Source organism: Salmo trutta, chromosome 32, assembly GCF_901001165.1.
Source record: "Salmo trutta chromosome 32, fSalTru1.1, whole genome shotgun sequence".
Taxonomy (NCBI): Eukaryota; Metazoa; Chordata; class Actinopteri; order Salmoniformes; family Salmonidae; genus Salmo; species Salmo trutta.
The window spans coordinates 5,748,627-5,772,379 of NC_042988.1; the positions used below are offsets into that span (position 1 = coordinate 5,748,627).

General features: G+C 41.8%; 2 protein-coding genes across 5 annotated transcripts in view; one reads left to right on the forward strand and one right to left on the reverse strand.

The window, feature by feature from the left end:
* Positions 1-411: 411 nt before the first annotated feature.
* On the forward strand, positions 412-17,121 carry lpar2a (lysophosphatidic acid receptor 2a). Of its 2 annotated transcripts, none has more exons than XM_029727249.1 (7): positions 412-452; positions 8,980-9,286; positions 9,555-9,672; positions 9,872-10,023; positions 10,392-10,570; positions 10,873-11,135; positions 15,055-17,121. In XM_029727249.1, the coding sequence occupies exons 2-7, from the start codon at positions 8,985-8,987 to the stop codon at positions 15,130-15,132; spliced, it is 1,092 nt and encodes a 363-aa protein (XP_029583109.1). In that variant the 5' UTR covers positions 412-452; positions 8,980-8,984; the 3' UTR covers positions 15,133-17,121. The 2 variants fall into 2 exon arrangements, with proteins under 2 accessions (XP_029583109.1, XP_029583108.1); XM_029727248.1 differs by lacking the exon at positions 412-452 and adding an exon at positions 1,164-1,290.
* The window catches only part of pbx4 (pre-B-cell leukemia transcription factor 4), a 41,896-nt gene continuing 34,157 nt past the window's right edge, over positions 16,015-23,753 (reverse strand). For all 3 annotated transcript variants that reach the window (XM_029727244.1, XM_029727245.1, XM_029727242.1), the window contains 2 exons: positions 19,765-19,851; positions 16,015-19,560 (listed from right to left, as the gene is read on the reverse strand). In XM_029727244.1, coding sequence (XP_029583104.1) covers positions 19,808-19,851 — 44 coding nt within the window. In that variant the 3' untranslated portion in view covers positions 16,015-19,560; positions 19,765-19,807. The remainder of the gene's footprint in view (positions 19,561-19,764; positions 19,852-23,753) is intronic.

Sequence of the window (23,753 nt, forward strand, 5' to 3'; positions counted from 1 at the left end):
TGTTTTTAGCCACCGGTGGCTTGTGGGTACTTTATATGCGCTACATTCAATTATGAGTGCATGTCTACTTATATTAAATATATTATTATTAATATATGCCTACTGTATGAAAGCTAGCTGAAACTTCTGAAGAAGGAACATGTTTTATTTCTACAATTTCCAAAAGATAACCAAACAAAAACATATTTGCGTTCGTTTTAACTTACACTTCTATGTTGACTTCTCCAATGATGTTGTTTAAGTTTTCGCGGACTTTTCTTAGCGGATGTACAATCGTCGCAAATTGAATTATGGGGAGTTTCAGGCCCGGGGGTGAACATAATTGTCCACTCGCAAAGCCGACTAAAAACGAAGCCTGAGGGGCTTACGTTGCAAACTTCCCTTGCTTGGCTAATCATTTGGACCACCCACCAAGATGGCGACGGGGATTCCCCCAAGGGCATAAGGAGAGGGTAAGTGAACGAGGGTGTGTTTTAAGTGTTTTGACCGTAAACCCAAGGTAATCTACTCACGTTCGCATATTGCCAATACATGGACCGTTTATTTCCGGGTTGCATCCGGTTTTTATGGATCAACATCACATTAGCACAATCACTCAGTGCGCACAGGGAGCGGCGCCAACGTCATCACATTATCCTAAAACATGGCAGACTTTTGGATGAATATAAAATGTCAAAGGTGCAATATGCAGAAATCGCTCTGCCATTTCCTGCTTGCAAAAATTCCAATAGTTTGCCTAATTTCAGTTTATGTGATAAAACATGCAGTTTATAGTATCATTGTACCATCTAAACTGCTGTGAAATATACTTTTAATAACCAACATTTATTGTATAGGTTTTTGAAGCTGGTATACGAAATCGAAAGTAAAAGATGCAAAAATGAAACACAGGGAAGCATAGAAATAGCGCACATAGAACAGATCTAGCGCTTTTTAGACTTGCTTTTAACGAGTGACAGATCTATAACTTACATTTCGATGTAAATTTGGTCAGGCCTCCAAAAACGTACATATAAATTAAACTTAGACATATTTACTAACTTTGGCTGTAGGTGGTGTCTTATTGGTTATTTGACTTGTTTATGTGGCCGTGTATGGAATTTGTCTTTCTGGGCCGGGCGTCAGTTAATCTGCAGTACCGAAGCAAAACTGTAGGAGCAGTCAAAACCGTGCTTTTAGACCGGAACCCTGGTCACTTGGGGTGAAAAGGTACATTTACCTGTTGGAAGTGTTCAACATCTAAATTGCATTTCGGGTTATATTGGAGGGAAACGTTGTTCTAAAACGGCGGTAAGCAACCGAATGTTTATTATTATAGGCCTATGCATGATTATTCTTGGTTGTATAATGTGGGTTTCGGTAATTCAATTACAAACTCACGTCAGGTCCAGCGTTGATCAAATTGTCATATCCGACTACACACAATCAGAGCAGCCCACTTTTAGTCCCTGTATTTATTCTGAAAAAGTCTGCACTTATTTTGTCATAAGGGTTAAAACAAAGCTGAAACTTCTTAATTGAGCTAGGCGTCATTCAGTAAACCTTTCCGATTTTCTTCTAGTTCTACCGTACCTTCAGTCTTTGTTTTACTGTAACCGTACTTTGTACCTTTTTGTTTACACCTGATTTTACAGAGGGAATAAAACAATGTCACGTAGATCTTTTTATGTTTGTTCAAGAAAATGTAAAGTTTAACTATAAGGTTTGGTGTCTCGGTCTTGTACAATGTTCTAAGTTTAACTTGAAAAACTGGATGTCTGTCAACTTGTTATTTTGCAACAGTGCGCGACGCGATCAGATAGTTATCTGTTTATAAACACAAATTATTACAATACAGTTCAGCAACCTTGTGTCAGAGCATTTCGTATTATTCTGTACGTAAATCCGAGTGCTACATTTAATATATGTTACATTTCATATGGTATGAATTAATTTGTGGATGCCCATCACCCATTTCGTATGACTAGTTACAAATTACATTTGTATTATATGTTATGAATTTGTTAACATACAATATGTTACGAATTTGCAAAACGTATATGTTATGAATTCTAGCTAGGTGGCTAGCTCGCTATCGTTATCTAGGCTAGGGATTAGGGTTATGGTTAAGTTTAGGAGTTAGGTTAAAGGGTAAAGGTAAGAGTTAGCTCAAAGAGTTAAGGTTAGGGGAAGGGTTAGCTAACATAAGGTTACGGTTAGTTGAAGGTGTAGCTAAAATGGTTAAGGTTAGGGGAAGTGTTAGCTAACATGCTAAGTAGTTCCAAAGTAGCTAAAAAGTAGTAAGTAGTTGAAAGTTGCTAAAATGCTAAAATTGTCCGTGATGAGATTCGAACTCGCACCCTTTGGGTTGCTAGACATTCACGTTATACCCACCCACCCTGACCAACTCCCCTCCTTTAGGTTTTGACTTAAGTAACCATCTGTCTTATGTAAACATAGCAAATGTAAAATATTACTAAATGGAGTGACTCGGATTTTGATCCAGAATAATACGAAATGCTTTGAGACCAGGTTGAGTTCACACACTCAACCGGCACTCTGCTGGTTTACACATGCCTTTTTTGTGGCAGAAACCATCCCATAATAGGTCTAAGGGGGTAGAATCAGTGGAAGCAACTAGTGTCAGTAAGCCTATATCACATCTGGCACAAGGTGTCTAGTACAGGGCTCCCGAGTGGCACAGTGGTTTAAGGCACTGCATCTCAGTGCAAGAGGCATCCCCACATTCCCTAGTTCGAATCCAGGCTGTATCACATCCGGCCGTGATTGGTAGTCCCATAGGATGCCGCAAAATTAGCCCAGAGTTGACCAGGGTAAGCGGTCATTGTAAATAATCATTTGTTCTTAACTGACTTGCCTAGTTAAAAAAAAAAAAAAATTGAAAAAAGTAGTGCCTACTGCCTAGCTCTGTATAGGGTTTTCAGCAGTTAGCTTCGCCCACAGCTGGCTCTGTGTGAACTGCAATTACGATGCTGTGTTTTAACGTTTTTTTGAAATATATGGCCCTTATCTTTCATATCAGCAAGAAAGAATCTTTCAAAGAAAAAATATGCCTGTTACTGTAGCAGAGTTGCACAGATCCATACGATGTGTGTGGTCATTTCCATGTAAAAGTTTATAGGAGCATATCAAATTGGGTGTTAAATAAAAGCTATGAGTCTTTAAAAAAAAAAAAATGAAGGCATGTATACATTTTTCAGCCATATTCCATTCAAAAAATGTGGAATAAGCAAAGGCTTTGATTTATTGTCAGATGAAAAAGGGGTTTAGAAAATATCTACCAGAAAAAAGTCTTAAAAGGTATTAGAAATACCCCTGCCAAGTTATCAACACTTATTTAGTTCAGGATATTTTTTCTGCCTTCTGTAAGTTTAAGAAACATTGCCTTGTGTCTTGAAATTCCATTACCAAAAACCCACATATCTTTAAGATATTCCTCATGAGGAGGGAGAATAATGAAAGTTCACAGAAGTAACAAGTAAAGGTAGACATATCAACTAGTTATAGTGTTTTTACTGATATTAATTTTGATTATGAATTATTACCAAATTGGTAACAGATTTGCAAAAAATCCGTAACGGAAGTTCTGCAATTTAATTGGCTACAATAGGAAATCAAAGTAGTCACAAACCACAATTGGCTCACTGGCTACTGTCCTCCTTTCCTCTGTTTTCTTTCTGTCGTCTGGACTAAGCAAGAGTAAAAAGTCTGGACAAATTAACCCTGGCTTTGATTTCAACGTCCACAGACGGCTGAACCGGCCTTCATTTGGCCCAAACATTAATCTCATACGCAGACACTTCCGGCTTAATTGGCCAACCAATCATCTCCCACAAATCCTTCCCCTTAACCCTCCCAGGACATTAGCACTCCACAAGCACAGAGCCACGCCTTGCACTTGTTTGATTCGCTAAAATTAAGTGATGACAAATACTTTACTGAGTAAAAATCTTTTTTCCAAAGAGAAACTTGCTTTTTGCCTGACTAACCTCTGGTGGCAGAGCATTACATAACTGAGTGACGCATGAATTCTGTTTTTGTTTTGGTTACGGTGAAGAAACCCATAGTGGCGTGTCTGGTGGGGTATGTACAGTACCAGTCAAAAGTTTGGATGCACCTACCAATTCAAGGGTTTTTCTTTATTTTTACTATTTTCTACATTGTAGAATAATAGTGAAGACAAACTATGAAATAACACATGTAGTAACCAAAAAAGTGTTGAACATATCAAAATATATTTTATATTCTTCAAAGTAGCCACCCTTTGCCTTGACAGCTTTGCACACTCTTGACATTCTCTCAACCAGACTTCACTTGGAATGCTTTTCCATCAGTCTTGAGAGTTCCCACATATGCTGAGCACTTGTTGGCTGCTTTTCCTTCACTCTGCGGTCCAACTCATCCCAAATCATCTCAATTCGCTTGAGGCCAGGTCATCTGATGCAGTACTCCATCACTCGCTTTCTTGATCAAATAGCCCTTACACTGCCTGGAGGTGTGTTGGGTCATTGTCCTGTTGAAAAACAAATGATAGTCCCACTAAGCCCAAACCAGATGGGATGGCGTATCGCTGCAGAATGCTGTGGTAGCCATGCTGGTTAAGTGTGCCTTGAATTCTAAATGCGTCACAGACCGTGTCACCAGCAAAGCACCATCACACCTCCTCCTCCATGCTTCACGGTGGGAACCACACATGCAGAGGTCATCCGTTCACCTACTCTGTGTCTCACAAAGACACGGCGGTTGGAACCAAAAATCTCAAATTTGGACTCAGACGAAAGGACAGATTTCCACCAGTCTAATGTCCATTGCTCGTGTTTCTTGGCCCAAGCAAGTCTCTTCTTATTATTGGTATCCTTTAATAGTGGTTTCTTTGCAGCAATTTGAGGCCTGATTCACGCAGTCTCCTCCGAACAGTTGATGTTGAGATGTGTCTGTAACTTGAACTTAGCGAAGGCTGCAATTTATAAGTCTGGTAACTCTAATGAACTTATCCTCTGTAGCAGAGGTAACTCTGGGTCTTCCTATCCTGTGGCGGTCCTCATGAGAGCCAGTTTCATCATAGCGCTTGATGCGACTGCACTTGAAGAAACTTTCAAAGTTGTTGAAATTTTCCGGATTGACTGACATTCATATATTAAAGTAATGATGGACTGTTACTCTTTGCTTATTTGAGCTGTTCTTGCCATAATATGGACTTTGTCTTTTGCCAAATAGGTCTATCTTCTATATACCCCCCCCCCCCCCCCACAACACAACTGATTGGCTCAAACGTATTAAGGAAAGAAATTCCACAAATTAACTTTTAACAAGGCACACCTGTTAATTGAAATGCATTCCAGGTGACTACCTCATGAAGCTGGTTGGGAGAATGCCAGGAGTGTGCAAAGCTGTCAAGGCAAAAGGTGGCTACTTTGAAGAATCTCAAATATAAAATATGTTTTGATTTGTTTAACACTTTTTTTTTTTTTGGTTACTACATGATTCCATATGTGTTATTTCATAGATTTGATGTCTTCAGTATTATTCTACAATGTAGAAAATAGTACAAATAAAGAAACTTTGAATGAGTAGGTGTACTTTTGACTGGTGCTGTATATCTGTTTTGAAGTGAATGCAAATAGATTATACAAGTCGTTTGGCATTTTCAACACACATTTCTTAAAAAGACTAGAAGAGAAGTAGTACATTTCTCCTCAAACCTCAACCATGAAAGACCATCATGCATGTTGTTGATGTTAGTTCTGTGTCAAACCTACCATGTTGATGTACTGGGCCGTACGCACTACCCTCTGTAGCACCTTACGGTCAGATGCCGAGCAGTTGCCATACCAGGCGGTGATGCAAACCGGTCATGATGCTCTCGATGGTGCAGCTGTATACATTTTTGAGGATATGGGGACCCATGCCAAATATTTTCAGTCTCTTAAGTGGAAAAGGTTTTGTTGTGCCCTCTTCACGACTGTCTTGGTGTGTTTGGACCATGATAGTTCGCTGGTGATGTGGACACCAAGGAACTTGAAGCTCTCAACCTGCTCCACTACATCCCAGTTGATGTTAAAGTGGGGCCTGTTCAGCCCGGCTTTTCCTGTAGTCCACGATCAGCTCCTTTGTCTTGCTCACATTGAGGGAGAGGTTGTTGTCCTGGCACCACACTGACAGTTCTATGACCTCCCTATAGGCTGTCTTATCGGTGATCAGGCCTACCACTGTTGTTTCGTCAACAAACTTAATGATGGTGTTGGAGTCGTTTGGCCACACAGTTGTGGGTGAACAGGGAGTACAGGAGGGGACTAAGTGCACAACCCTGAGGGGCCCCAGTGTTGAGGATCAGTGTGGCGGATGTGTTGTTGCCTACCCTTACCACCTGGGGGTGGCCCGTCAGGAAGTTCAGGATCCAGTTGCAGAGGAAGGTGTTTAATCCCAGGGTCCTTAGCTTAGTGATGAGCTTCATGGGCACTATGGTGTTGAACGCTGAGCAGTAGTCAATAAACAGCATTCTCACATAGGTGTTCCTTTTGTCCAGGTGGGAAAGGGCAGTGTGGAGTGCGATTGAGATTGCGTCATCTGTGGATCTGTTGGGGTGGTATGCGAATTGGAGTGGGTCTAGGGTATTGTCGGGGTAGGTTCCTTGTCAATCATTGGCTTATTGGTGAAATCGGCAGTCAGACAATATCTTTAAGTAAATCAATCAAACCTTTATTAATGCAATTGCAGACATAAGTGACAATGGAAACACAGCACGTATGTTTCACAATAAGTTCTGCACCCCACCTAAAAGCACAGCTGATTTTTATACGTCATCACTCCCTAGTGGTATGATCACCTACGTCAATGTATGTATACAGCAATATGTTGAGGTTACCTTATAAGGTAACCAAGTACAGTAGCTTCTCTGAATTCATTAGCATTGTCCACTGTCACACAAGATCAAAATGTCAATACCAGACAGTGGTTACTTCTCTTTATCAAGTTTCGGTCTGACTCCGACCTAGCCTGCAAGCACACTCTTGCAACAGCTAGGGCTTAACCACAAAGACTAATATATACAGTTGATGTCGGAAGTTTACATACACCTTAGCCACATTTCTTTTCACAATTCCTGACATTTAATCCTAGTAAAAATTCCCTGTCTTAGGTCAGTTAGGATCACCACTTTATTTTAAGAATGTGAAATGTCAGAATAATAGGAGAGTGATTTATTTCATCTTTTATTTCTTTCTTCACATTCCCAGTGGGTCAGAAGTTAGTATTTGGTAGCATTGCCTTTAAATTGTTTAACTTGGGTCAAACGTTTCGGGTAGCCTTCCACAAGCTTCCCACAATAAGTTGGGTGAATGTTGGCCCATTCCTCCTGACAGAGCTGGTGTAACTGAGTCAGGTTTGTAGGCCTCCTTGCTTGCACACGCTTTTTCAGTTCTGCCCACAAATTTTCTATAGGATTGAGGGCTTTGTGATGGCCACTCCAATACCTTGACTTTGTTGTCCTTAAGCCATTTTGCCACAACTTTGGAAGTATGCTTGGGGTCATTGTCCATTTGGAAGACCCATTTGCGACCAAGGTTTAACTTCCTGACTGATGTCTTTAGATGTTGCTTCAATTTATCCACATAATTTTCCTTTCTCATGAAGCCATCTATTTTGTGAAGTGCACCAGTCCCTCCTGTAGCAAAGCACCCCCACAACATGATGCTGCCACCCCCGTGCTTCAATGTTGGGATGGTGTTCTTTGGCTTGCAAGCCTCCCCCTTTTTCCTCCAAACATAATGATGGTCATTATAGCCAAACAGTTCTATTTTAGTTTCATCAGACCAGAGGACATTTCTCCAAAAAGTACGATCTTTGTCATCATGTGCAGTTGCAAACTGTAGTCTGGCTTTTTTTACGGAGGTTTTGGAGCAGTGGCTTCTTCCTTGCTGAGCGGCCTTTCGTGTTATGTCAATATAGGACTCGTTTTACTGTGGATATAGATACGTTTGTACCTGTTTCCTCCAACATCTTCACAAGGTACTTTGCTGCTGTTCTGTGATTGATTTGCATTTTTCGCACCAAAGTACGTTCATCTGTAGGAGACAGAGCGCGTCTCCTTTCTGAGCGGTATGACGACTACGTGGTCCCATGGTGTTTTTACTCGCGTACTATTGTTTGTACAGATGAATGTGGTACCTTCAGGCATTTGGAAATTGCTCCCAAGGATGAACCAGACTTGTGGAGGTCTACAATTTTTGTATGAGGTCTTGGTTGATTTCTTTGGATTTTCTCATGATGTCAAGCAAAGAGGCACTGAGTTTGACAGCAGGCCTTTAAATACATCCACAGGTACACCTCCAATTGACTCAAATGATGTCAATTAGCCTATCAGAAGCTTCTAAAGCCATGACATCATTTTCTGGAATTTTCCAAGCTGTTTAAAGGCACAGTCAACTTAGTGTATGTAAACTTCTGACCCACTGGAATTGTGGCACAGTGAATTATAAGTGAAATAATCTGTCTGTAAACAATTTTTTGAAAAATGACTTGTCGTGCACAAAGTAGATGGCCTAACCGACTTGCCAAAACTATAGTTTGTTCAGAAGAAATTTGTGGAGTGGTTGAAAAATGAGTTTTAATGACTTCAACCTAAGTGTATGTAAACCTCCGACTTCAACTGTATGTCCGTGTGGGAAGACTAACTCTAAACCTATAAAGCTGTGTAGTAATATAGCCTTTTATTTTATTATTATGAAAGATAGGCTTCCAAAACCGTACCGCAAGCGATCCATGTTAACGTTTCGAGCAAGCGTTGGGGCTCTTAACAAAAGTCACCCGGATACCTTCATCAATAGGCGCTGGAGGTAGTTAGCATCTATGAATGGGCCAAGTAATGCCGTACAGAGAAGACCTTCATTTGACTTTACTTATTCATTTCAGCTCCTAGCGGGGCCAAGGGCCTCACACCTACTTTTACCGAATTCCATTCTATTCTGTCTCTGTCTCCAGCCGCCATGGAGAGCGGTGGCATGGGAAACGCGTGCGACTACAGCCACAACGTCACCTTCTTCTACGATTACGTAGGTAAGGAGATCAGCAGAGACTGGAGTGTCAGGGACTGTGTGGTAGTGGTCCTGGGCCTGACCATCTGCCTCATTATGATCCTGTCCAACATATTGGTGATGGCGGCCATCTTGATCAACCGACGCTTCCACTTCCCCATCTACTTCCTGCTAGCCAACATGGCCGCTGCGGACCTGTTCGCCGGCTTGGCCTACACCAACCTCGTGCTCAACACAGGACCCTGGACCATCAGGTAGGGCGGACAGTTGTCTAGAGAGGCCGGGTCAGTAACCGGAGGGTCACTGGTTTGAATCAGTATCCTAGATACCTGCCGTTGTGCCCTTAAGCAAATTTAACCATCAACTGCTCTTCGGGCACTACACTGTGGCTGACCCTGACTTCCAACTTCTCAGTAGGTGTTTGTAATGTATGTGTGTGTCTCGAGTGGGTTTGGATAAAAGACATACCAATCTCAGTGTCTCTGTGACAGTTGACAACAGAGGAATCTTCTTCTTCTTCAGGCTGTCCAAGCAGCAATGGTTCATTAGGAATGCTCTGGTGGACATGAGCCTGACGGCGTCTGTGGCCAACCTGCTGGCGGTGGCGGTGGAGCGTCACCAGACCATAATTACCATGCAGGTAAAAAGACTAACTACTCTAACAGACTCTAAAGCCTTTTTCCTTTGGCTTTAAATTAGTCTGGCTGTTCTTTTAGTATCTTATGACGTGTTCGTACTCGTTTTTCTCATTCTATTTGTATTATTTTTTTATCATGTACATTGATTAGCGGTCTCTGTATGTACTGTGTTATACGTTTATTTTTATTATGATTATGCAGCTGCACAGCAAGATGACCAACCGGCGTGTGGTGCTGCTGATCGTGTGTATCTGGGCAGTGTCTATCATCATGGGGCTGGTCCCTTCCATGGGGTGGAACTGTGAGTGCCAGCTTAGCGACTGCTCAATCATCGCCCCGCTCTACAGCCGCAGGTAACCAGCTAGGTCTAGGATCAGGTCCCCCCTTGTCCTTATAATGTTATTTAAAGGGCAAAGGTGATCCTAAATCAGCAGTCCTACTCTGAGATGCTTGATCCGTACGACCCCTGGTCGAGAGTGAGCTGGCAAATGGACTGGAGGGTTGTTGGCGTCCAAGTATCCTAGATGCCATCTCCTGCCGTTGTGCCCTAGCCTAGATCAAGGCACTAATCTAGCCTAAATCTGCTCCAAGGGTGCTTCTGCAGTGTGGTTGGCTGACCTTGGCTTTCAATGTGTGTGTGTGTCTCAGGATGTTGGGTTTAAAGCGAAAGACAAATTGTCATGATCTACAAAGAAAAAGGACAAAGTCTTTTCTTCTCCAGGTATATGATCTTCTGGGCGTCTCTCAACCTGCTCACCTTTTTTGTCATGGTGGCTGTGTACGCGCGCATCTATGTCTACGTGAGACGTAAGGGTAAACGGATGTCTCAGCACAGCTCCCACCATCTGAGGCACAACGAGACTGTCTTTAACCTCATGAAGACTATCTCTATTGTACTGGGTGAGTGGGATCTGGAACTGGCCTGGAACGTACACTTCCAAGAGGATGCGATGCTAATGAAACTAATACCGTTCAACGATCGTGCCATTTTATTTAATTTCCATTCCATGCACATCCTTACTTACATCTTACTCATTGCTAAAAGGTACCTAACCTTTTTCCAGATCTATGCAACTCTCTAAAACATACATACTATTGTAAGGTTATGGGGAACATAATCGTTTGTTTTAATTGACAAGTGAATGGCATGGCTATGGCATATCCTCTCATGTTTTCCTCATTTCCTTCCCTCCTCTCCCTAGGTGTGTTTGTCATCTGTTGGACGCCGGGCCTGATGACTCTGTTGCTAGATGGGATCATGGGTAAAGACAGCCATGCCTTGACCTATGAGAAGTACTGTCTGATCCTGGCTGAGTGTAACTCCCTGGTTAACCCTATTATCTACTCCTTCCGGGACGAGGAGATGAGAAGGACCTTTAAGTGTATCCTGTGCTGCCTGTGTAGGAGGAGCTCTGACAATCAGGGGGAGCAGTCCCCTGTGGAGTTCACCACACTGCAACCAGAGGTAGGTTAACCACAGAAAGATTACAGGTCAGCTCTTTCAACAAAAATAATCCTGTGATTCCTGGCATCCTATCTCCTTACCTCCTCCTCAACTGTATTGTAGGACCTAGTCCAAGGTCCCCTCTCTTTGGACCTTCTTGTCCAATGGGTTTTGAGAACGAGGCGAGAGGGTGCAAAGAATCAAGTAAAGATTGAGATAGATCCACATTACGATGCTATAGGCTTTTTATACGGTGTATGGGTTCTAATCAGGCTTTTTGTTGTTCTCCAACATCTAAAAATGTGCTTTTACTTCACAACGATTTACCATTCTGGCTCACATGTCACGTTTCCTCTTTTGTTTTTGTCCTTCAGTGTGTTTCACCTAGATTTTAATTTCTTACAATAATTGAGAAGCTGGTACTGGCAAGGGATGACCAATGATCTTTTTCTTTACCCCAAACTGCTCTGGCTTGAACTTTGACTGACTGACACATATTCCAACTACTTATTCCAATGGAGTATTTGATGGGAATATCTGTTTAGTTGGTGGATGTGGTGCTATGCTTGTAACCGCTCTCTCCGCTTGGTGCTCTTCTGCAACTTTTTTTCCACAATCAAAATTTGAATACCTTTTCCTGAGGGAGAACAAACTTTAGACCGAGAGACTACATACAGCAAAACCATTGTGTAATATGTTTTCCAGAATGCGTTGGTTTGGATTTTTTAAGGGGCTCTGTTGTGACAAAATAGATTTGTCTGCCATCATTACATGATTTCTGAAAGAAAACACACATTTGAGAGCTTTGTATTCCAAATGTATTTAAACGGTGACTCTATAATTTCCTGCCTTATCTCATGCCTCTTCATCTTTCCTTCTCCCTTTAGACTTTAACCTAACACTTGTGACTCACAGCGTGCTGCTATCTTTGTGAACAATGACTATTTATGATATTGAGCAATATTGCGTGTCTGCCACTACGCAGAGATACAGTGCCTTCAGAAAGTATCAACAACTAAAAATATGTACAGGATATATCTATATAAATTATTCATAGCCCTCGACTTATTTCACATTTTGTTGTTAGTCTGAATTCAAAATGTATTAAAAAAAAAAGTTCTCACCCGTCTACACATAATATCCCATAATGACAAAGTGAAAACATTTTTGTAGAAATTTTAGCAAATGTATTGAAAATAAAATACATAAATATTCAATTTACATACAGTACCAGTCAAAAGTTTGGACACACCTACTCATTCCAGAGTTTTTCATTTTTACTATTTTCTACATTGTAGAATAATAGTGAAGACATCAAAACTATGAAATAACACATATGGAATCATGCAGTAACCAAAACAGTGTTAAATACATCATCTATTTTATATTTGAAGAATCTCAAAGTAGCCACACTGTGGCCCAGACTTGAATCCCATTAAATCTGTGTAAAGTCTTCAGAATTGCTGTTCAGTCGCTCCACATCAACACTGAAGAAAAATATAAATGCAACATGTAAAGCTGAAATAAAAGATCCCAGAAATGTTCTATACTAACAAAAAGCTTTTCTCTCCGATGTTTTGCACACATTTTGTTTACATCCCTGTTAGTGAGCATTTCTCCTTCTCGCCAAAATAATTCATCCACCTGACAGGTGTGGCATACCAATAAGCTAATTAAATAGCATGATCATTACACAGGTGCACCTTGTGCTGGGGACAATAAAAGGCCACTCTAAAATGTGCAGTTTTGTCACACCACACAATGCCACAAATGTCTAAAATTTTGAGGGAGCTTGCAATTGGCATGATGGCAGCAGGAATGTCCACCAGAGCTGTTGCCAGATAATTGTTAATTTCTCTACCATAAGCCGCCTCCATCATTTTAGAGAATTTGGCAGTACGTTCAACCGGCCTCACAACCACAGACCCCATGTATGGCATGTGTGGTTTGTTGATGTCAAAGCTGTGAAAAGAGTGCCATTGGTGGCAGTGGGGTTATGGTATAGACGGGCATAAGATACGGACAACAAACACAATCGTATTTTATTGATGGAAATTTGAATGCACAGAGATACCTTGACGAGATCCTGAGGCCAATTTTCGTGCCATTCATCCGCCGCCATCATCAGCATGATAATGCACAGCCCCATGTCGCAAGGATCTGTACACAATTTCTGGAATCTGAAAACATCCCAGTTCTTCCATGGCCTGCATACTCAGACATGTCACCCATTGAGCACGTTTGGGATGTTCTGGATCGATGTGTACGACAGCATGTTCCAGTTCCCGCCAATATCCAGCAACTTCACACAGCCAGTGAAGAGAAGTGGGACAACATTCCACAGGCCACAATCAACAACCTGATCAACTCTATGCGAAGGAGATGTCACGCTGCATGAGGCAAATGGTGGTCACACCAGAAACTGACTGGTTTTCTGACCCACGGCCCCTACTTTTTTTTGCATATCTGTATTTCCTGTAATGTGAAATCCATAGATTAGGGCCTAATGAATTTGACGGATTTCCTTATATGACCTGTAACTCAGTAAAATCTTTAGAATTGTTGCGTCTATATTTTTGTTCAGTAACTTAAGAGCTTGAGAAAATTTGCAAGGAAGAATGGGAGAAAATCCCTAAATCCAGATGTGCGAAGCTGATAGACGTACCCAAGTCAACTCAAAGCTGCAATTGGTGGTTCTACAAAGTTTTGACTTGGGGGTGTGAATACTTATGTAAATGTGATTTCACTTTCAATACATTTGCTACAATTTCAAAAAAAATTAAGAGCACGTAAATGGACCAGAATTCCCTTTTTTAATGAATATTCTGATCTTGAACTTAAGCATTAGAATAGTGTGCTATTCGTTTGGGTGGAGATCAAATAAATTAAGGTGTGGCGGAGTTGCGTCTACAGATACGCCATATTCTGACCTTGACTTAGTTCCACCATTTTTACTCGTGAGGAAACTATGAATAAAGTAGAAAAAGCATCTACCTAATTTGTTCAGATAGAAATAACACCATTCTCCATGCACTGTAAATTACAACTTGATAAGAGCTAGGTAAATGAGTATTCCGTTTTGGATAAGAGAATTTAAAAAATACTTGTTTTAGATATTTTACCTTATCGCTGGAGATGTGAAACCAGTCCACAGTACCACAGTAAAGTTGATGAAATACTGTGCCATTATGCAGCGTTTAAATGGCCTTTTAAGTTGCAGAGATACTCTCGAATGTCTTGATTATAGACTACCAACTTTTGCTTTCCTATTTGTATCATAAGTATTAACCACTAGCCATAGGACAAATAACACATTCAACTGCCAGTTTACTGTTAGTTCCCTTCAGGTGCTCTAGCCTATATTATCATTCCGTTTAATTACATTGGTGATATCAAAATACTGATACTCTCAATTGGTGCAGAAACATAAAGGAAAGGGGGATACCTAGTCAGTTGCACAATTGAATGCATTCAACTGAAATGTGTCTTCCGCATTTAACCCAACCCCTCTGAATCAGAGGTGCGTGGGGCTGCCTTAACCGGACAAAGTTCTAAATAGATTAGTACACCGTATTTTAAAAGGATTATTGAATAAACTCACTGAGAAATGTTGGCTCGCAAGTGGAAGGGTTTTTAGCGGTTGAATTATTTATTCAGCGCGCGCAAGGGAACCACACCTGCAAAGTCCGGAACGCACCTTCCTACGGTAAGTCTGAAAACCAACTACTGAGAAGTGAAAATGAAAGGCGTGCGTAAGAAAGGCCTAATTTCTTAAGTCAGAATCGGGCCCTTCGTCATTATGGGTTATTGTGTGTACTGTAGATAGGTGAAACAAAAGATTGAATTCAGGCTGTAACACAACAAAATGTGGAGTAAGTCAAGGGGTATGAATACTTTCTGAACGCAAAGAGGTTACTATTGTTGTGTCTGCTCCCCACAGGTAGAAAATGGTTGTGAAGTAAAATCAGAGGAGAAAGCCAACTTTACTGCCCTCCAGCTGATAAAGACAGAGTGGTGACAAGCCTCTTCACCCTGACAGCTGGATTAAATCATATTGACACCATGGACATTAAGATCTACAGCCACTCATGAATGTAGGCCTCTATTCAAATCTGTCGCTGAAGCGTTACAAATTGCGCCATAGAAATTTAAAGGCGATTTCCGATTGACATATGCAGCGTTTACTGTGAATGCGTCTCTGCTAATGCGGGAACATTGCGTCTAAATTTAAATCACTGTTACGCTGAACTTCCGTGATACAGATTGAATAAAGTCGTTAGTGGTGTTGAAACAGGAGGACAATGGACAAGCACTGGACAATATGGTTATGACGCCATACTGTCATGTGTACATTTTGGGATGCTTGTTTGTACGTGTACAGTATGTTTTGTTTATCTAGATGCGTTACACTAATACTGGGAAATTCAGAAACTTCCAAACTGTCTAGGGAAAGACTACCTCCATGTGCCACAGTTAAATTATGTGATACATTATAAACGAGCCATGAGATGCTTTAAAAATACCAGCATGGGGATATAGGGAAGCCTGGAATTTAAGCTGAATATCACCTTGTCACTATTTACTGGAAATGAAACTATAGTGAAACTGCGTGACATTCGATCATGCATGCATACATTTTGCGTACGGGTGGTCCTATGAATCGAACCCACAACCCTGGCATTGCAAGCGCCATGCTCTACGTTTACCAACTTAGCTACAGAGGCGGGTTTCACTTATGAAAAACTGAGTTTAAATGTATTTGGCTAAGGTGTATGTAAACTTCTGACTTCAACTATATGTAAAACACCATCAAATGGTGTCATTTGATTTGTTTAAATGTCACAAGAGCGAGCATAGATGTAATGACTAATCATAAAAAATAAAAACCAACCCCAAATAATGAAAAGCACAATTATTTTATTCATTTTTTTCTTCTAATAAGGAACACTACAACTTGTCATTCTTTTTACTCGTTCTAGAACAATTCTAAAGTTGAGGTATAAAATGAGTTCGTACAGACTCACAGGTCTTGAAACAGTGGGGTTTTATATACAAGAGACAGAGGTAGAGACGAGAGGGGGTATTTAAAATACAGGGGGACGAAGAAGAGGGAGCAATATACAAAGATACTAACAAAACAAAGTGACACATTAAAGGGTTTAATGTGTAGTTTGATTTGGTGCTGTGGAATTCTATTCTTCTGTGGTAGAATCCTACACTAGGTGACTCAGTATTGGCTCAACCTGTATAGGAGTAGCTACATTTTTACGTTTAACTGTATCGTTACAATAAAATACTGGGCGAACACAAAATATTAAAAAAAAAATGGGGTCAATCCAGACAAAATGGCCGAAGTTAAATGGATAAGGGAAATCCAGGGATTTCTAAAAATGTGAACGTTTTTTCCCCCAGTTGAGGTAAGGGCTGATTAAATGCATTCACGGTATATGCTAGCAAGATGGCCAACAATGGCTCTGGCATTAATTCAGCGGTTATTGCTAAAATGCGGTTTCACAAAAGTGCCCATTAGAATTCATACAGCACCAAACAAAACTAGAATATCCATAACCCCCACACTGCAACCCCAATTAACAAAAATACCAAATTAAAATATGCAAATAATCATTAAAAAAACGAACAAATTAACTTGACCCCAACCTCAGAACATTAAAAGACCAAACAATCAGGCAACTCACCCAAAAATAAAGCAGAGGGTTTATAAAAAGAGAGACGAACATTCCACAATCTGTACAGTGACATCCATTTACGACGGGTAGAAAAAGACAAGACTAATTTGGTGTAGTAGTGGTAGCATTATTTGTAAGATATAAGCCATATGAAATGTTTATAATAACAGTAAACAAGGACACTAATTTGGGTAATACAATATAAGAGTTCTCTGTAACGATGTCTTTATATCTGTTTAATATATAGTTTGTCCTTTATCAAAATGCCTGGTACTCTTAACAGATGATGTATGATTGTAAATAAAAGGAAAATGAAATCAGAGAAACTGAAGACTACCTTGTTTATCGTAATAAAACCAGTGGTGCCTTTTTGGTAACAGTTATTAACAGAGTAAAGCCCTTGCTAATTGGCCAAATCATAGAGCTAACCAATAGGATCCATTTTTACCAGCAGATTCTGAGATGGAGTAAAGGGAGAAAGCAACAAGCCTTCCCATGGAACAGGTGCTCTCTACGGCAACGATGCTCTGTCATCTCCACAGCAACAATACAATCAATTCTTTAGCACTGGTGTGACAGACATAACAGCCCCCCCCCCCCCCCCCCAAATATAACCCCAAACTTAAATGACATGAGGCCAGACAACACCATAAAAAGACAAGTACAAATACAATTCCCTCTACCCCAAAACTGAAAACTTTTTATTCACCAACTTTTTTGTGTGAAATATAATCATCATAATTACATTATTGATAACTGGTATTTTTGGTACGATGCAAAGTTGTAGTGTGGCCTGTGAGCAAAACAGATTATTACGAGTAGATGAGAGTTTAAGCCCCGTCTGGACCGGGGACTTCCACCTGAGTCCTGTTCAGTAGGGCACAACGTAGCAAAACGGTTTGCATCCCAAAACACGCATTCCTATTAGATAAGTTCAGGTAGTAGCATCTACCCGTATCACTCGGTTTTAAAATGTTTTCGCCCTACTGAACAATACCCTGCTAGTGGGGAGGCCACAGTTGTTAAATAAAATGTAAGGGCTGAATGTACTCCATAACCTTTGACTTCACGCACTTCGGTGCACGCCCCAGGAAAGTTCTGATCCAGAGACCGTTTGGTGGAGTATAAACCCAGGGTCCTATTCATTAGTGTACACCGAAAGTGAAACGTTTTGCACCGTAGCAAAAATGTTTAGCAATGGCAAAAAAAATAAAAAAAGCATTTGTTGGACAAATTCAGGTAAATCCCTCTCCCTGTTTCAGCCAGTTTCCTTCCTAATGAATACGGCCCAGCATTACCCCGTAAGGCTGGGCTGTATTCATTAAGCCATCCCGATTGAAACATCTAAGAACTCTGTACATACAGCATAACGCATTACTTCTTTTTGGTCTGTGTCTTTGAGAAAACAAAAGTGAAGAAGCTAAATAACTTGAATATTTAAATGAGAACCATCACTGAACACCTAAAAAGCCTACATGCATTGGAAGACGGTCACAAATATTTATTTTAACATTTTCATGTCACATTTTGTCCCCCCAATGACATAGCCATCTCTCTGCCCCAAAACTTATTTCATTCCACCCATTTCACCGTCCCAACACCACATTTAAGTTCTATAAACAAACTTTGTTTATTTGGTGGCTGGTGCATTTCTTTGTGAAACAACATTAGAAAGAAAAAGGCTACAATCAACTAAAAGTAGTTGACAGAGGAAAGTAACGTCTACAAAAGAGTATAGCTTTTGATGACTAACCGTAGGGGGACGCAATAGAAACGACCTCTGGAGGACTTCAAGAGGATCGCTCATTTCTTCAGTCCTGCCCTCAAGCCAACTGTATGCTCAACTCCCCAGAACTACTGTCACCAGGTAGACGATGCACCCGTAAAAAGGTGCAAATGTTTGTGCTTGACAGATGTGTCCACGTTCCATACGCGGGGTTGTAAAAGTGGGTGGTGTGTGCATATCTGACCTATAAAGCACTCACTCAATACGAAAAGATGGGAGAAACAACAGCGGTGTCTTTGTTACTAGTTGGTTCTCAGAGGAACAGAAGGGGGGGGGGGGGGTGAAAACTATCAGGTTGGGGGAAGGAGAGAGGACATCACTTTGGTACAAGCAAGGTGAGCAGAGCTCGTCTTGTGATCCGTATCGCCACAGTGCCTGGCGTTAGTGTGTGTGTGTGTGTGTGACCACTATCATACGCGTCAACACCAGAACCTCACAAGGGATAGGTAATGGACAGGCTGTGACCACTGTGTGGAGTTGACATGAGCATTTACACAGGTAATGTACAGACATCAGTGATCATCACCTGCCCTACACAGCCAGGTTGGGTTAGTAGTCCCCCAAAGGTCCTGGAGGCGGCGAGGGGTTATGATGTCATGATCAGGCGCCAGTCAGTCTCCTCAAATTCAAAATGAAGACAGAAACGAGCCTCCAGAATTTCTGTAGTGTGGAAGGTAAATGTCTTCTGTTCACTTGTCCATCTTAACAGTCCACAGAAGTGTGTGTGTGTGTGTGTGTGTGTGTGTGTACACACAGCGCCTGGCATGAGTTGCCCAGTCCGGAGAGGTAGGCAGGAAGGAGGATGGGGGGGTAAGTGGGTAGTCTGAGCATATCCCAAAAGAAAGAGGTCTCTGGGGTGGAGGAAGGGGGGGGGGGGGTCTCAGTTGGAGGTGTCAGAGTGGGCGCTGCCAGGGGGGCCTGGTGGAGAAGTGACACAGGAGGGGTGGGTGTTGTCCTGCCAACTGTTGTTAGTCTAGAAGGCAAGAACCAGGAGAGAAAAACAAAGATGTCAATTTGGGCAGCTAGTTTTGTTCAACTTTTTAAATATAGGCGTGTTGTGACCCCGGTAAAATCCACGTGTAAAATGCTCCAAATACATTTGCCTGGACTACAAATGCTTTGTTGATAGACATGCATTTCTTTCGGGCCTAAATAAAAAAGGAGAGGTTTGACTCACGTCGAGGTGGTGTGGGGCGTAGAGGGCGCTAGAGGTCAGCTCCTCATAGCCTGCCGTCAGGCGTGTAACATGGTGCAGGGTATCCACCTGGACGGAGACAAGACAGGCGCCATCAGCTACGAGATGCACGCACATATATACACACACACACTTTCCTTGTTTTACTATTCTTGTGGGGAGTTTAGGTCCCCACAAGGATCGAAGAACACACACACACACGACCTGGGTTCAAAAAGGATTTGTTTCCTTTCAAATACTTTGAGTGCATTTGATTGGCACAGGCTTGGTTCCGTTGTGCCACGCAAGCGCAATCAAGTGCAGGAAAAGTGTTTGGAAGATAACATACTATTTGAACCCAGGTCTGGCACGCACACACACACACACACACACACACACGTAGTTGCACATCAATCAGGGCAAAGTCTCACAAACACAGGTGGGGATTAAAGGAACTTTAAAAGCTTCCACAAACCTCTGCTGTATCGGTCAATGCAAAAGCAGCATGGCTCTTGGTTTGGACTGCTGGTTCCCTACCAGCTAACTTCGCTGTACAACCCTGACTTTGCGTTCATACACTATCCATCTGCCTCTCTACTATCACAGCTCTATAGCTATTATTCATTGTTCATTCCAAGATTGATGAGATGAAATGATTTCTACCCAATTTAAAATTGCACAATGTTGTATTCAGTTGTCACTGATGGAATGCAGAAAATGCTGCCTACCATCCGGTTAGTCAGGGAGAATCTCAATTGCATTCGTCTCCTCTCTCCACCTTCTCAAAACCTATTGGATGAGAAAGCCAGCGGTCTCGCCCCTCTGACATTCTCCTCCAATGGGTTTTGAGAAGGATGCGAAGGGAGCGGAGACAAAAGAGTCAAGGCAATGCAACTGAGGAATTTCCCTCCGCCGCTGACACTGACCGTCCAGGCTAACCTCAGGCTGTTTACAGCAGAAATCTGTGGATCCTCTTCAACAACACCGCTGGCTTTCTCAACAGCGGAGGGCAACAACAACAGCAGAGTAATGGGGAGTAGGGGGGGGGGCTTTGGCTTCCATGGTGACAGGATGGAGAGAGATGGCCATGGGCTGGCTGCTTCCCAAATGGTACCATATCCATCAAAGGTAATGCACTATATAGGGAATAGGGTGCCATTTGGAGAAGCAAATGTGGACATAGAGACAAAATGGATGGATAAATAACTGGGGGAGAATGGTAAGGTAGGTACACCAAAGGCTTAACTGAAACAAGGTGGAGAGAGGGGGAGGGCCAAAATGCACCTGAGGCGTGTTTCTCTGCTAAGCGGAACAGGGACAGCTGCCACAGGGGGTCTTGGGTTGGGTGTTTAGGGATCAGGGGTGAGGAGAGGGAGGTGGGGGTCACCATAGCTAGGAGGAGCTGGTGTCTAGGGATGTTTGGGTCACTGGTTTTGGGGTGGTAAAATCCCGGAAACCTCCCCAAAATGCCCTGTTTTTTGTTTAAAGAAATCTTGTTTGAACAAATTTCAGGATTGCCTTCACTATTCCCTCCCGATTCCAGAAATCCTCCAACCAGGATTGTGAAAACCAGGACATTTTGTGAACATTACAGGAATTTTGGAGTTGCAGCATTGAGGCAGGCTTTCCTAGAGGTCCTCAGTGCCTACCTGGGGCTGCAGAGAGGGGGCGATGTTGAGGACGGCCTCCCCAGCCCCGTTGAGGTTCGAGGGGTGCAGGCCGAGGTAGGCAGCAGCAGCGTCGCCTGCATGAGACAAGCTGTATGACCCTGACGACCCTGCAGGCAACACACGCTGTGTCAGCCAATCAGGCATCTCAGTGTGGCTCTGTCAGTCAAATCAGGTACCGCAGTGTGCCGGGGTCAGAGATCACAGTTCAACCAGGAAGTTAAAAGTACACTGGCTTTTGAAAAGAGACCGTCATACCCGTGCTCACAACCCGTTGGCTAGTGTTGAAAACATGAGGATCGTGGACCACAGTCAGAGTGTTTAGAATGAGGTGAGCAATGATTTTAGTCGCTCGTGACACAGCCTTCTGGGTACCAAGATGATCCAATACATTGTACAGCTAGATCCTCAATTTCCACCTTCCTCAAGTTGTTGTGAATGAAGTATGAGGCTAGTGCAGGAAAATATGAAATAGCCAAACTATAGGGCCAACTGCAACTTTCTTGATCGAAACGGACCAAAATCAAGACAACACAAATGTCTTATTACATGAAAAAAAAACGGCGGTCAACATTTTCTTCACACTATAACAAGTGAGCGTCATAAAGTGGAATTCAGACATTTTTAGTTGTTAAGTCTTGAGTCCGAGTGCTGACACTCGACAGTCCACCAGCGAGCTGTAATCTTACTGCAGGAGAGGCAGACCATGGAAATAGAATCCAGATAATAATAGAATAGATTTCTATGAAGCAGACATACAGTACGGCTCACAATGACAATGGTACATCACCTACCTGCTCCTGTCTGCTTCCTGAGCAAATAGGGGTAGTTGGTACATACGTGTGTGTGTGTGTGTGTGTGTGTGTGTGTGTGTGTGTGTGTGTATACACACACAGACTACCGTTCAAAAGTTTTGGATCACTTCAAAATTTCCTTGTTTTTGAAAGAAAAGCTAATTTTATGTCCATTAAAATATCAAATTGATCAGAAATACAGTGTTGACATTGTAAATGACTATTGTAGTTAAACGGCAGATTTTATGGAATATCTACATTTGTTCTGATTAAAGAAGCAATAAAACGGTCCTTCTTTAGACTAGTTCAGTATCTGGGGCGTCAGCATTTTTGGGTTCAATTACAGGCTCAAAATGGCCAGAAACAAAGGACTTTCTTCTGAAACTCGTCCGTCTATTCTTGTTCTGAGAAATGAAGGCTATTTCATGTGAGAAAATGCCAAGAAACTCATTAAAATTCAAATCAATTTATAACATTTTTGCATGCGTTTTTCAGGAATTTTTTGTATTATTCTGTCTCTCACTGTTCAAATAAACCTACCATTAAAATTAACTTTTTTCCCTCCCTGTGTGTGTGGTTAGATAGATAGATAAATAAATGAATAAAAGATGGGCAAAAGAACACAGACACTGGACAGAGGAACTCTGCCTAGAAGGCCAGCATCCCAGAGTCGCCTCTTCACTGTTGACGTTGAGACTGGTGTTCTGCGGGTACTATTTAATGAAGCTGCCAGTTGAGGACTTGTGAGGCGTCTGTTTCTCAAACTACACTCTAATGTACTTGTCCTCTTGCTCAGTTGTGCACCGGGGCCTCCCACTCCTCTTTCTATTCTGGTTAGGGCCAGTTTGTGCTGTTCTGTGAAGGGAGTAGTGCCAGATCTTCAGATTCTTGGCAATTTCTCGCACGGAATAGCCTTCATTTCTGAGAACAATAGACTGACGAATTTCAGAAGAAAGTTATTTGTTTCTGGCCATTTTGAGCCTGTAATCGAACCCACAAATGCTGATGCTCCAGATACTCAACTAGTCTAAAGAAGGCCAGTTTTATTACTTCTTTAATCAGCACAACAGTTTTCGGCTGTGCTAACATAATCGCAAAAAAGGGGTTTCTAATGATCAATTAGCCTTTTAAAATGATCAACTTGGATTAGCTAACACAACGTGCCATTGGAACACAGGAGTGATGGTTGCTGATAATGGGCCTCTGTACGCCTATGTAGATATTCCATAAAAGAAAAAAGCCGTTTCCAGCTACAATATTCATTTACAACATTAAAATGTCTACACTGTATTTGATGTTATTTTAAAATGGACCAAAACAAATGAGCTTTTCTTTCAAAAACAAGGACCTTTCTAAGTGACCCCAAACTTTTGAACGGTAGTGTGTGTGTGTGCGTACTGTACACTAATGTAAAGGTGTTCTGGCTGCTACATAAAGACAGACAGCCAACAGGGTGACTGTGGGAGTTTGCAGTAGTAGTAAGATAAGTAAGAAATATATAATGTTAAAATGACGACATCAAAAGAGGAAG

What these genes read in the sequence shown, in the direction of transcription:
- lpar2a (XM_029727249.1), top strand. Translation starts at nt 8,985, where the DNA reads ATGGAGAGCGGTGGCATGGGAAACGCGTGCGACTACAGCCACAACGTC. An exon ending in ACAGGACCCTGGACCATCAG is followed by an intron (nt 9,287 to 9,554) that starts GTAGGGCGGACA and finishes CTTCTTCTTCAG; the next exon opens with GCTGTCCAAGCAGCAATGGT. An exon ending in GCCCCGCTCTACAGCCGCAG is followed by an intron (nt 10,024 to 10,391) that starts GTAACCAGCTAG and finishes TTTCTTCTCCAG; the next exon opens with GTATATGATCTTCTGGGCGT.